At 34.7% G+C, this 15253-nt stretch overlaps 1 protein-coding gene across 2 annotated transcripts; it reads right to left on the bottom strand.

Annotated features, from left to right (window-relative positions):
• Positions 1-1912: 1912 nt before the first annotated feature.
• On the bottom strand, positions 1913-12241 carry LOC110697310 (nuclear poly(A) polymerase 3-like). 2 transcript variants are annotated; one of them, XM_021874686.1, is made up of 11 exons: positions 12037-12241; positions 11707-11904; positions 11502-11579; positions 10030-10146; positions 8790-8852; positions 8542-8703; positions 8228-8341; positions 6539-6601; positions 4468-4773; positions 3970-4140; positions 1913-2815 (listed from the first exon to the last, which is right to left on the bottom strand). In XM_021874686.1, exons 2-11 carry the CDS (start codon positions 11848-11850, stop codon positions 2444-2446), a joined length of 1590 nt encoding a protein of 529 aa, XP_021730378.1. In that variant the 5' UTR covers positions 11851-11904; positions 12037-12241; the 3' UTR covers positions 1913-2443. The 2 variants fall into 2 exon arrangements, with proteins under 2 accessions (XP_021730378.1, XP_021730376.1); XM_021874684.1 differs by having other exon boundaries at positions 11707-11915.
• Between the last annotated feature and the right edge of the window lie 3012 nt (positions 12242-15253).

The raw sequence follows: 15253 nt of genomic DNA on the forward strand, positions 1-15253 counted from the left end.
TTGGAGCTGTAAAATACACCTCGTACAGTCGTGATCTATGTTATGTAAGTTCATTCATCTCGAAGGCAGGCTCCAAAAGTCCAAATTCACAGGCGACGTATAACATGTGTTGATAACTAGCCATGATAGATAGATTGGTAAAAGTAGAGAGACCTGTGGTGTGCGGTACAAGTACGTACCTATTATTAACAGTGGTGGATCGAGAAGATAATTGATTTCCAATCGATATGCGTTAAGGTTAGTTTTGAAGTTTATAAATGAACATAAATTGAATATAGTATAAAACTAGATAGTTAGAACAAAGTTCTTTTTTTATTAGTTAGTTATACAAATAATCCAAACTATTAAAGCAACCAATTAATAGGATTCAACGTTTATTGGGTCGCGTTTACAATAAGAAAAGCATTATTTAGCGATTGTACTGTTTAGAATAGTCGTTGAAAAAAAAAAACGCACTCTGTACTAAGTTATGATCTCAATAATGTTTGATGGAAGCAGAGATATGTCGTGCCCGCTCATATTAGAAAATGGTTCTTTAACACCCCCTTTCGAGAATTCATCATTGCAAGCCTTAGCATAATTTGCTATTGACTTAAGAGCTTGTATTGCATCACCAAGGCTACCAGAAATAAGAGCTTTATCTGCACTAGGCATAAGAGTGAGCACAATCGCCTTGTACTCCTCCGAACATTTGCCACTTTTCTCTCTTACAAACCGTTCTTTACCCGTGTCACGGGCAAAACTGTGAAGATCATCTAGACTTTGTTTCGCGACGTTTAGATCTTTCTCGATAACTATCTTGGCTAGGCCTTTTGAATCGCTTTGATTTTAGTGCAAGTTTACAACTAGTTAATAGAAGTACTGTATATATACACTTTTCCTGATATCTAAAGAGATTAATATGGATCCTCCTTTATTGCAATGATACAAACCAAATTAATAACGCTTAGGTCGCTTACAAGTTACATCATCCCAAAATCATAACTGATATACTTCTGATCACCATTGTATTAAGAAAATTAATTTATTTGTACATACAAATTACAAGAAGAGGTTCCTTGCAATATACTTCATGCATAATGCTCTATGGAGTATGGATGATAGATATCAGAGAATATATACTATGAATATTCTCTTCATAGGTTTAAAATATTTACTCCAAACTTCTTTTTTTTTTAACGCGTTTTAATTTTGCTACTACTTTTTACAAACTCTAACTTGAATAATTTTGTGATTTAATTTATAATTATGATGAACCATATTGTCGTGTGCTTTGAAATGTGGTTAGAATCGTCTTAATGCATATTTTAATAATACCAACTTTTGGGAATCTCATTAATCTTAAGGACATTATGATGGAAAATAACAAACTCACAGGTTCCATATCTCCCTCGTGATTTTGGGAACCTTCAAAAGTTGGAATGTCTAGACCTTTACTCCAACAAACAAATAGGAGAAATTCCCAGTTCATTTGGAAATTTATCACATCTAAGAAAACTTATTTAGTCTATATAATAATAACTTGCATGGAAAAATACATCCCAACCTTAGTAATTGTACATATCTGGATTTAACCTCAAATAAATTCAATGGATCCTTGCCCAAAGAGCTCTTTGAATTGAAAAAACATATTTTATTCAGTTGAGTTTTGCTAAAAATTGTTTACAATGGTCCTTACCATGAAGATGGAAACCTGAGCCTTCTCCATAGGGTGGATATAGCGATTGATGTGGCTAATGCACTCAATTATCTCCACCATGAATGTGGAAACTCAATTAACCAAGCAATATCCTGCTTGATCATGTATCGGATTTTGGGTTTAAGGAAGAATTCAACCTCCATATGTATGCAAATTAAAGGCAGCATGAAATCGAACTAGTGGATAGTAGTAGGGGATTAAGAAGAACCCACGTAAACAAGAGGAATAACTGCATTCCGCAAGTACATCTATTGTCGATAATGTCACTTGCAAAGTTGCAAACACAGCGTACACTACTACTAGTCTATTACATTCCTCAAAAGAACCTGTATAAGACGTAAAATACAACAGATATTTTAATAAAGTTCAGTCTATTAAGATTTGAAAAAAAGAAACGGTACATCTAGCAATTGGAAAAAAAACTTTAACTGGAAAAAATAAGCAGCTTCATGGCTAAAATAATTAGCAGTGTACTTTCATTCTTTCCTCTAATGTTAGTTGATCTTCAGAGGCTTAAATGTACTGTATTTGTATTATCCTGTACTGATGTTGATCGCCACTCAAATTTATACATTCCAGAGCAATTTTGTACCCTCTTTATGTACATATATCTATTGTTTATTCACCATACACAGGTGAGAACCCTACCTAGAGCTGATGAATAGCAGAGGAATCTGCCAAAAATAGGGGCTTTCAGTTTTACTTCTCTCCATTTCATTTCATGAAAAGGAAATTAGTGCAAGCCTAAACCAATACGCCAGCATTACCTTCACTGGCAACATAACCAACAAAATAGTTCGGCAGGTGCTCTGAGTACACAGGCATTCTATACTGATCATGTTCAGGAATCCCGCAGAACGCTTTCATTCCCTTCATTTTTCTGGCAGAGAATTGTTCAGTGTTGGGCAGTTCTGAAGCTGGCACGATACTCAGTAACATCTGTCCTGGGGTTCCTCGGTAGCTGTTACTGAGACAGTTCCTGAATTCCTTCTCAAGCGAAGTTACATTGACATCTGTACATTGATCAATATTAAGGCCCCAGTAGAAAACTACACTTGTTCCAGAGTCAACATGTTCTGTGGGGTTGGGGTCACAAGACATGTGGATGTCCTCCAACTGCAAGGAAAACCAAACAAGAGAAAATTTTTAGACAACAAGAAATGGGCATTGGTGTGTTGTGTGTGAGTATTGTTTGCACATAAGAGCGGAAGGGGGAGAGCATGCTTAGAAAAGCCCTTTTCTTTACTAGACTAGGCATACGAAGTGTCACCGCAAGAAAAGGCTTACAAAGTGTGAGGAGCTCGAGAAAAAGGAAAGCAAATAAAGACACGTCACACACACAAACTAACAATCATAGGATTCGTGGCTACAAGGAAAAGAAAAGGCTTGGTGTCAAAAGGTTCTCTCATCATCTTTAATTTTCTTAACCATTCTTTACCTGTTCACCTAAAATATACTTCGTATAGCATTTTAACAAATGCGAAGGAACGAAAAAAAGACTAGAGGAGAATGCCAGCGACTTTACACAAACAAAATGGCAAGAGACGGATGCCAACAACTACACAGAGAGACAAATAAATGAGAAATGGCTTAAGACCCACAGTTAAAGTTATATTTATTCAGTGCTCTTTACTCTTTACAAGGGATGAAGATAGATTTCCACCAGTCTTCTTTTACAAAAATAATAAAAAAAAAAAAAAAAAACCCTCAGACAACTAGTAATTTAAGGAGATAACTGTTAAAATACCAATTGGGCATCATCTTATCGACCTACTTTGAATTTTATTGTTAATTGAGAGCCATAGAATCAAGAAATTTACAAAAATATCTTGATAACTGCAATTATTGGTATTTTAAAACAATTGTAAAATATTTCACATATAGGCTAAATTACGAAGAAATGATGCTTGTGTAACTAAAAACATTAAACATAAGCAAAAAATTACAAAAATTAAAGAAAGAAAAAGGCATTCAATTGAGGCCAGTCAGAAATCCACCTAAATCACGCATAAAAGGAGGGATAATAACATGAGGTAGCAAAAATCTATCACTATAGAGCATGATAAAAGATGTAGAATTGCTCATCAAAAAACATTCAGGTTCTAGACTCTTGATAAGATAGGGTTCAGTCTTGAGAGAAGACTCCCCTACCCTTGGTGTATTTTTCTTTTCCGGAAAATAAAAAAAGAAAAAAAGATGGGGAATTGCCTCCTAGTTGTACTCAGTGTAAAGACAGATGAGCCAAAAGCGTGACATAAACTTTCATTTACCTTCAAAATGAGAGAAGGAAAACGTGATTTCACCCATCCAGCCCATTCTCCCAACTCATCTTTCGTACGAGATAACAGGTAAATTTTGAGAAATTGGGGGTACAAATGACGGTACATGATACTATAAGGTTCAAATAAACAATCCCAGTCAAAATTAGGCCGCAGGATCTCCTGTAAATTTAAAGATAAAATGTGTTAGAAGAAATAAGTCGGTGAAAGCTGTAAAATTGAAAAAGACATAGATCAAAGAGCAAAGTATCTTTTACTCAAATGAAAAAGAAGTAAACAAAATTTCTTGAGCCATTATTGTCTGTAATCCACTAGAATTTAAATGTCAAATAACAGTACCTTTGCTCATTTTATGGGTAATGATAGTTATTAAAACTAAAAAATAAAAAAAATCAACCAAGCCATTTATAAAATCACAGCCTGGTATTACTGATGAATTATAAAATGGTCAAAAAGGTTTTATTATTACAAAAAATCAAGTATGCTAACCTTGGCGATCTCATGCCCTCTTAAAAATTCTTTCTTAATTCGGTTAAACGTGCTCCGTGTGACATTAGATTGGCACCATTGATTAGGACTACAAGGTAGACCAATTGGCATCCAATTTACTTTCTCGGTCACATCTTGCACAACGTGCATCCTTCCATCTTGCAAAACAACAGGTGTAGGCCAGGGCCAATTGGCAAATGTGTTGAAGAAGTTCATCACAAGGGCACTTAAGCAAGCATCTGGACTCGTTTGACAGATAAAAGCTGAAAATATAGCCCAATGTATCCCTCCGAGGAATCCAAAGAGCTGAAAACAAACACAGAGTTGTCAAATATCCAGTAACAAGAAGACAACCATGAAAGATGTGGCCAGATGGGATAACACCTGTGTGACAAGAATATAAAACAAGGATGTATGAGAGATGCACACTTAAAACAACAGGAAGGTAAATCTCTTAATTCCAAATCTTCTAAACTTCATCTGCCTTTGTTTCTCTACTTGCATACAAAAGCTCAACAACTTAATCCCTAATCAATGTTACCATTCTGACATCACATGGAGTAATGCCATGTTGATAGTTTTAGCTTTAACTGATGCCAGAATTGGACATAAAATCGATCACCTTAAGATAACCTGGCCTCAAAATACTTATAAAACAATCTGGGAAAGAGTGTACATGGAAAATCACCCACCCAACTCCTAAAATCTTCACCTCAAAGTATTGGGGAGCCAGAACCTAGAAAATCACTCATTTATAACCCTGTCATAGGGATGCAGCCAGAAGTGAAATTCCCCAACATTGTCAATATGAAAAGCAGAATGAAGAGAGCCAATTGGTGTAGAAAAACAATATAATCGATGGGAACGGACACAAAACAGTTGTTTTCCTCTCCAAACATCCTCCCATGATCTAATGCAGTGACAAAGAAAGAGAAGACTAAATACAACTGAGAGATAAGCTTCCCCGGGTAAGCATATGTCCCTGTTGTAAGCTTGTAACACATTGAGTATCCCATCTATATTGAATACCAATATTTGCTCTAAATTTCACAAGGCCACAACGAATCATATTCAAGCAGAACATGCAACAGCCAAATATTGCTCGCAAACAACAAAAGAGTATTTAAACTTGACAAAACTAGGTGTCATGTAAAATTGCATATTTTAGCTGCTTAAATTGATAATGAGGTGAAACCTTACTGGAAATCGGTGTAGCTAACACAGATAATATGAAGTGCAACAATACAGGTTTCTTTTTGTGTACTAACAAAATATGATCTATTGGAGACTTGTCTCTTTTCAGCACTAATAGCATGTCCATTCATGGCAACAACATTAACAACCACCACAGTCCAACGGGAAGAATTGCATATTTACTTTACACTTAATTAAAGATTAACGAATGGCCAACAGCCCGTAAAGGATAAATTATTAGGACATTCCTGACGTGTTATTGCATTAAATGGAAAGGCAAGAGTTTAGAAACATTATAACAAGTTGGTGGGGCAATTGACATTGACCGATGGCCAAAATTCATGTAACAGATCATGGTGTGTGAATAAAGAAAAGGGGCCATTTTAGTGCTAGCTGAATGAGAAGTAATGGCTTTTGTGCAACGTCAAGAGGGTCCTGATATAGTGGAATCATTTGGGTTGTTACAACCTCTAGCAGATGGTTCGAAATTGATTCTAAAAGAACCTATTTCACCAAGTAGAGCTAATTTCTCCCTTTTTTGAATGGCTCCAGTCACTACATTTATGCTAAGTATGGTTGCTCGATCAGTTGATTATGGTATGGTGTTTGCCACATCTTTGCAAGGTGTTTATGGAATTATTATAGCAGGTTATTATCCAGTAAATTGACACGGTCCACAACATAAAATCCCAAGCAGAAGAGAAGGAACAGAATGTTGTTGGGTTTCAAGAGATCCAGAAGTCACATGATAGATGTAATTATACAAGAACTAACACCAGATTAATGCATTCTAAAGCTTAAAAGCAGTCAAGGAGCACATAGCTCCAAAAGCAAACTATTATCTCTAACTGAGGAAGTTCAAACAAAGATGACTTACATTACCATAAACACCACGTTGTTTGGCCCAAAACTTGATGCACCGCAGCAATGACTGAAAATTCTGTAACATATGAACCACATATGTAAGAAACTAATAACTGAATGGTGTAGATATACAAGACCCAAAGGGCTGAATGAAGAAATAAAAGTTATATTACGCATATATATATTACAATTTTTTATTATATTACGCATGACTCGCCTTTAAACCTCAGTCAGGCACCAGTGTCAGATCAGCTATATTCACCAAATGGATATGGATAATTCATGTTAGATCAACATTCTTAAAAGAAATAAAAAAATTAATTAATTAATTAAAATAAATAAATAACTTTGTAACATGGATGTTATTTTCTCCAGATATTGTACCATAATACGGATGACATTTATTCCCGGTAGAAGGGCATGTAGTAAATTAATCAACAATACTTGATTAATTGATCCTTACTGAGCTGGTGTCACGGGTGGCATACCAGGAAATGGATACCAATTAAGACAACCAGTGATGAATAATGACTAATCATACTTTGGAACAGTCTGATCCTTTGTTTGAGAATAATGTTGGGAGATGATTAATGCAAAGATGGTATCATATTAGACAAATTTCACCAAGATGCAGCACCATTTATTACCCCGTTAGAATCAAATTAATCATCAACACTTAGACAGCTCTCAAAGACCTAAGAAGAAAGGAAAAGCTGATTAAAGCAAGACTCGACCAAATGGTCTTTAGTAAAGGTATCTAGAAGGATTATAAGAAAGTGAGACGACTAGTGACCAATATTAAGACATCAAAGAGGTGAACTTATCACCTCTCCCAAGTTTCATTCTCTTTGAATTTACTTTTTATAATCATTAATCTATCAGTTTGTTTTCTATCTACCCCACAAGGTTAATGTACATGGCTTACTTAATACAACAGCAGATCACTTTAACCCGAACAATATGGAGATGATATGCAATTACGCATAAATTGTAGGAGAAGTGAAACACAGCCTATGTCCTGAACAACAAAACTAGAAAAAGTAGGGAAGGCTAAAAATTTTGAGTTATAATAACTGTACTAAGTAATAAATGCATATACATTGCTCAATTATCCATTAGTCTCTGATCACAATTCACAAAAGGACCAGCCAAGTTCAACCCTCACGTTGAACCAGGACATGAAATACAGGAAGAATAGACTAGCTCACCTTCCAATAAAAGAGGTTAATATTGACATCAACCAAATATTTTCATCAAAAAAGGCTAAACTTTAGATTTCAAAAGCAGTAACTGGCAGTAGTGGAGCAGGCTAGTTCCAAGAAGAAGAAAAAAAATAAAAAAATCATAATAGGCACAAAATATTAGCCAAACAGCATCATTTCCTAAAAAATACTAACTGAGAATACAAACCCACATTACCCTGACATGGAAAATTAACCCATTATCAACAAAAGACAGATATGTAGCAAAAGTATACACATGTTTTGACCACATTTATCAAGTAGTCACACACGCTGGATACATGACACTTTGGGACAACAATTTTTGTGAAACTGCAATTTTTCATTTTTGAAAGGCTCTACAAGAAATAATGTACAATATCCCATATAATGGCTCTGGAAGCAGAAGGAATGAAGGATTGACACAATTTGCTAGATAATATCTCAATGAAAAAAGAGGGACACAGATCAGAACATACTACCTCCAAGTTTGGAACAAGCTGAAGGATGCGTTGATTAGCACACACACCAGATAAGCTTTTCAAACTAGTTTCATCAATACTGGTCACGAACATTGGATTCAGCAGGTCCACATTCTGCATTCATGATTTCAGCAGATCAAGAAAAGAAACTTTTTTTTGTAGGGAAAAAGGGGAAAATTTATCCTTTGTAATGGAAATAAATGCAATTTAATAACAGAAACAAACAGAATGAAGATTATCTCATCTATCCTTGTGAATAAGCTCTTTAATGTTCAGACTAACTTTCCATCTTTAAGCAGCGAACATTTACTCACTTCAGGAACTGACATGACTCGAAGTTGAGCATATGGCATATCAACAGAGATCCCTTCAAATTTAAATCGCATTAATGGCACCTTAGCATCCTTGACACAGTAGATTTCAGACACTGAAGGTGAGCTTTTAAGCATATTGTATAAAACAATAAAGAAATCCTCCTGCGATGCCAAAGACAATAATGAGACAACATCCAACAAATAGCCACGCATCAATTCCATAAAATTGATAGAAAAAAGAAACTTACTTCCAGAGTAGCAAACCGAGGGCCAACACATATAGCATCAATGTCTGATTCTGAATTATGAACCTGGGTAAAACATAGAAATGACACTACAGATGAAATTTTGAATCATACTTGTTATTAATCGCCGCCTAACCAGAAACACAACCATGATATTAAACAATTAGAGCATCAATTCTAAATTATAACAATATGAAAGAGCATAAGATGATAGGGGCTTCATTAGAAGCAAATTCAGCCTTAATATGACATCGGATATTTTTAGTTTCAATTTTCATGGAGATTTCAAGATTATATAATATTACGAGCTTGCACATATTATGGTACTTAAACTCTTTATTAGACCTCAACTACCATGTTGTATACTTGATACTTCAACATGGATATGAATATTTAACACTTCATTATGGACCATAATCATCAACCTTTCATAAAATGGCCAACTCCTAGATGCATACCTATATCCAACAGGACTGGCAATCTGGCACTACTACCTGAGTCCATGTAACATACATTCACAATAGGCAAAGCATTGGAAATTTGAACGTCCTCTTCCCATCCCCCAAAACAGGGGCAAGGAGGACAGAAACCACTTAAATCAGCATAGGCAGATGGATCCAACATCTAAGAACCATATAAAAATGCAGGCCTCTCTGTTGAGCTTTAACCAAGTACTAAGCATGTTAGGACCATTAACTCTATACTTTGCTTGCATGTAGACCTCAAGGCATATAAAACTGACTAAGGCCCTATTAGCTGTTGTATAGTTGAGCTATTAAATTTTAGATGATAGAGAATAGCTAGCAAGACTTTAGTGTTCTGTACAGAAAACTGCTAAATTAGGGAGGAAAAAAAATAGAACAGAACTTCATCTTTAGTTTCTCCAAACCATTAATTATACCTCTCAAAAGTCAAAACTACCCCAAAACACTATTTTATCAAACACTGTTGTTTATAGTTAGAAGATCCATAAATTAATGGGTCAAAATTCTAAAAGCTGATTAAGAAGTTATTGCTTAACAAGGCCTGAAACTAGGAGAAATAATTCAGAGCATTAACACTGCAATCTGATCACAATTTATTAAAGAAAACATTACTCCATAATTAACAGGCCAAAAATCTTAATATAGTATATATAAAAATTAAAAATTAAAAAAAAATTAAAAAAAATGAGTTTATGTGTGTAAGAAACATAAGACCATGCGTCCATGCACATACTACAAGTGAGAAACAGAATTCTTACCCCAAGGCCAAAAGATCCATAAGTAAATATTGTGGCTGATGCATTGTTGATCCGTAAGTTTCTTCTCTGTTTAGAAAGCTTCCTCTGGTGAATTTTTATAATCCATTCCTGTACAATCTACAGCACGGAAATAATCACCATGAGGCAATTGAATAGGACCCTAAAGCAGCTAAAATTAGATTCATACAACACAAAGAAAAAGCAGTAGTTCAAGTAACAAACACTTAATTGGGAGGTCTGCCACAAGAGGGAGAAATGAGTGCCTCTACCAACAGCTTATCTGAGCAAACTACCCTAGAAGAATGACTATACAACGGAATGATGTCATTGAAGAACATACACTATACATTCACATGAAAACTCTTGAGTTCAAAATCCTACTTTGGTAGAAAGGCAGGAGATAAAACAAAATTGGAACCCGAGATCCAGACCCATTAGCTCTAATTTAGTGCACATCATATACACTTAAGACTATTAATTTTAAAAGATGCATATTGCAAATTAATAGTTTGAATTGGATCGTCAGCCAAATTCCAATATGATTATTGCTCTAATAGCACACCCTATAATGACTTCTCAACAAACTTGTTAGCTCAAATATGAATTATGTCTTGCGCAAATGCCAGTAGTACTACTTTCTCCTATTGAAAACGGAGCTTTACTGCTTCCGCTCCTTATTTCCTTGAGTTTGGACCAATTTCATTTTTGCTGCAATAATATACATTTAACGCCTTGGTGACATTCTCATGCAGTCATACAATCCAAGCATCAAAAGTTTCATTGAAACCAACAAGTGTTTACGCACAAAAGCACAAGTCCTGATCAAGAATATATATATATATATATATATATATATATATATATATATATATATATATATATATATATATGTATATATATATATATATATATACATATATATATATATATATATATATACATATATACATATATATATATACATATATATATATATATATACATATATATATATACATATATGTATATATATATATATATATATATTATATATATATATATGTATATATATATATGTATATATGTATATATATATATATATATAAATATATATATACTGTTATCCATATGCCTGTTATCCATATGCCTCTTATGAGACTTTGGCCTAAATCATGTTGTAATGGAACCGGGTCAAATGTATGCAACCGTACTCGCGTATATACAACAATTACAAAGAGAGTTAATTTCCTTGATCAAAATCTAAGCATTTCCACAAACCCCCAAAATCTTAAGCCACATTACATGTATGCTCCAAACAACAGCCCAAAAAAGCATGTACTCCGTATAAATTAATGCCTTATAAACACACCCAAAATCATGATTTTCAAAATATAGGCATCTTATAAACAAAATGCCACTCATTAAATCATATACAAGTAATAAATAAAGGCGCAAAAAAAATTAAAAAAATCAAGAAAAAGAAAAGAAAATACCTTTTTGAGCTTCCGAATTATGGTTTCTCTTTTGAGTGTCTCTTCAGGAGACGGCACCAGACCTTCATTAACCATGAACTAAACCCAACAAAAACATGAAATTAAACCCAAAAACAAAATATGATTAAACCCAGGAAAAAATTAAAGATAAACCCAAATACAAATTAACATTAAACCCAGAAAAATTGAATAAATGGGGAATTACCTGATGCAAAGTAATGGAGAGATGAACATCCATACGAACAAGGAAAGCAGGAGGAAGCGGATTATATACAGGAACAAAGCACACGACGTCGTATGGATTAATTACATCAACTCTTCTTCCTATCTGATGATATGGAAATGCCATACACCAATATTACAATCTTTAATCCGTTCAGCGCTAGGATTAATTGCAATTTCTCTACAAAAATTCTAGCAATTTAAGAAAAAAAAATCTGGATAATCTTGAAGAACAGAAGGGAAATTGGAAATGGAAATGGAAATGCAACAGTAAAAAGAATTTGAAGAGAGAAAGAGGACTACAGTTACATACTGGTTTGAGTTGGAGAAGAGATGAGAGAATTAGCAACACGTTGAGGAAGATGAAGTTTGAAAGAGTATCAAATTTTGGAGAAATTTTCTGGGTTATATAGTTGATGTGGTTGTTTGAAAATTGAAACTCAAGAGTTTTAAAAATTTATTCAAGGGGGCAAAGGGCATTTCTCCGTTTGGCTTTTGCCGTTGCAGATACATTTTGGTCGTTTTATGGATCTCCATTACAAGGCACCCTAGTGTATATATTTAGGCTATGTTATTAAATTGAAATTATTTTTACATTAAAACTTTTATTTGCCGTTTTTTTTAAAGTTACTTATTTTAACTAATTTAAATTATTTTTATTAAACTAAAATTATTTTTATTGAGTTAAAATTATTTTTACTAAATATTACTGTATTATTTTAAGGTGAAAAATAGGGCCTTATTCGGCTATTACATCCGTTTAGAATAGTTAGGACTGCGGGGTATTTGCATGGGTTACGATTAATAAATTATACTCGTACAAGCTTATTTTAAGTTCAATATTGCCTCCACTTTTCATTGTAATTGATGTCTCGATTTGTGCTCTCGAAAATCGTCTCGATTTACGTGCTTGAAAAATTGTTTGGTAGTTTAGAATTGCCTCGAGAATAAAGCTAAAATAAAAACGGGATACTTTCTTATTTGCATCAATGTATATTGTACACATAGCTAATTAGCCACATAGGGTCGGTTGGAGGGTAGTTTTTTTAAAAAATAAAATAAATAAATAAAAAATAATCCTTTTCAAATTTGAACGGCTTTCACCAATCATTTAGTTAAAAATTTAACAAGATAAGCTTCCTCATTGCACTACAGTAGTATGATTGTGTTGCTGCATAAATTATATATCATTACTCCTCGGTTTAACGAGCAAGGCCCTTTGGAGGGCGGGGGGATAGTGCCTCTATTTGAGTTTAATTTAATCCCACAACCGTGAGATTCAAACCTTTTCATTAATCAAGCATTACTCTGTAACTTTTATATTGAGATTTGACATAATTTCACTTTGGTGTCTTGTGGTTTCAATGATTCCACTTTGGTGTTTTGAACTTTTAAAAACTGTTTTTGGCGTTCTGGAACTTTTAAGAAATTGTTGCACTATATATGTTGTCCGATTATTTGGTATTTCCACTTCAATACCGTGAGTTTTACTCCATATACTTTCTTCGCTTTGGTGCCTTAAAAAATGTATTTACGCTGATTTTTATAAATAAGGATTAACTTTTTAGTCTATTATAAGTGTAAGGGGAAAAAAATGTCATTTTTCAGTCTCGATATTGAGAAAAATCTCTTGAATTTATGTTTAAGAATGTATTATATGTGTGTTAGATTTTTGAGATTATATGAAATGTGCCTGGACAACCCAAACAAGGAGGAAGAGGAGAGTTCGGTTCACAAATAAGGCCGAAGTAGGTCCATATTAAAAATCAATTGGTGATAGACTATTAGTAATTACAGTAATTCCTCTACTTTATAAACGACCGAACTCACTATCAATCCAATCAACAACATTAGATATATACAATATCAGCACTTTAATATTTTATATCATATCAATATATTTCAAAACATCAAATTGAAATAAATATAAAATTTATGGCACCAAAGTTGAATTACCAAATCACAAAACATTTCCCGAGGGCACGGAAAAATTATACTTATGAATTTTATGTTAATAAATCATCACTAAATACATAGATAGATCTTGTTAACGAGCGCCCCGATGTATTAGTTAACTAATGAATATATTGCTAAGTAAAAATAGTATTAAGTTATGAATGCATGACAAAATCACGCGTCGTTCGGTGTAATTAATGTTAGTTTTATTCTAATGTTTTCACTTTTAGTTCTCTTATCTAACACCCCGGGGCGCTCGTTAGCTTTTGCCTTGTAAAAAAAATACTAAAAATAGAATGTTAATCAAGTACAAATGAAAACATATCTAACAAAAGATTATAATTTTTTTGTACTTTGTATTTGTAGTTCATATATGTTAGTCAAATGAAATATTATACGAAATATCAAAAGTCAAAATGTGGATACTAAGGGGCCGTTTGGTTCGCTGTAATGGGGAAAGAGAATGGGAATTATTCCCTTTGTAAGTGTTTGTTTTGCATCTTTTGTCATTCCCATTCTCCATTTTTATTTTTGGGTTTACCCAAAATTGTTCTAAACTCATTCCCCACCCCTACCTTTTCTATTCCCTTTCCTTAGCCACCCCTCCACCACCACACACACACTAGCCACCACCCTTTTACCTTACCCCCACCACCCAACTGCCACCTAGTCGCACCTCCACCGCCATTGTCGCCCCTTCCCCGACCATCGCCGCCCACCGATAAGCCTCCCTTCCCCTAAAAACCTTCCACCACCGCACAAATAACTCGTCGCCCTTCTTCGCCGCCCCTTCCCCGACCATCGTCGCCCCTTCCCCGAGTATCCCATCGCCCAGCCACCACCCAGCTACCCTCGCCGCACCTCACCTTCCTCTCGTTTCCCTTCTTCGCCGCCCAAAAACCCTTCCCCTCCCCCGAAAACCTTCCCCTACCCTCGAAAAACCCTAGAAATCTCTCCTCCTCCCTGCCGGCGGTTTTTACAAGAACGAGGAGGGATTTCTAGGGTTTTTCGAGGGTAGGGGAAGGTTTTGGGGGGAGGGTGGGGTTTTTGGGCGGTGAGGAACGGCGGCGATGGGTGGGGGAGGTGCGACTAGGGGCGGCGAGTGTGACTAGGTGGTGGCTGGGTAGTGGGCTGGCTGTGATGGCTGGAAATTTGAAGGAATGAGTTGTTTGTGTGGCTGTGTGGTGGTGGTGGACTGGTGGCTCCATTCCTTTTACTTTTTTTTAAAACAAACAACATACTATTTGGAAAGGTTTTTCATTCCATTCTCTTTTATTCCCTTTGTTCATTCCATTCCGATTACCTCCTGCGAACCAAACAGCCCCTAATTAAAAACGAATTATGTAATTTATAAGAATTTATCTACTACCGATTTATTTATTGAGTTTATGTTGAACTCATTTTTTTTATTAAAGAGTAACGACAACCGTAAGTTGAGTTCAAAATTGCCGAAAATACTATTTGTTGGAGAGAAATATCTTGTTCATATAATCCAACAACTTATACTTCTTCTAACACTTTTATATTGGACAAAAATCTTCCTCACCTTCATTAGTGACAGTTGACCACGATAG

This window comes from Chenopodium quinoa, unplaced genomic scaffold (assembly GCF_001683475.1).
Source record: "Chenopodium quinoa cultivar QQ74 unplaced genomic scaffold, ASM168347v1, whole genome shotgun sequence".
NCBI lineage: Eukaryota > Viridiplantae > Streptophyta > Magnoliopsida > Caryophyllales > Amaranthaceae > Chenopodium > Chenopodium quinoa.

What these genes read in the sequence shown, in the direction of transcription:
- LOC110697310 (XM_021874686.1), bottom strand. Translation starts at nt 11,850, where the DNA reads ATGGCATTTCCATATCATCAGATAGGAAGAAGAGTTGATGTAATTAAT. An exon ending in TAATTCGGAAGCTCAAAAAG is followed by an intron (nt 10,147 to 11,501) that starts GTATTTTCTTTT and finishes TCCGTGCTGTAG; the next exon opens with ATTGTACAGGAATGGATTAT. An exon ending in AACGTGGTGTTTATGGTAAT is followed by an intron (nt 4,774 to 6,538) that starts GTAAGTCATCTT and finishes GTTTGTTTTCAG; the next exon opens with CTCTTTGGATTCCTCGGAGG.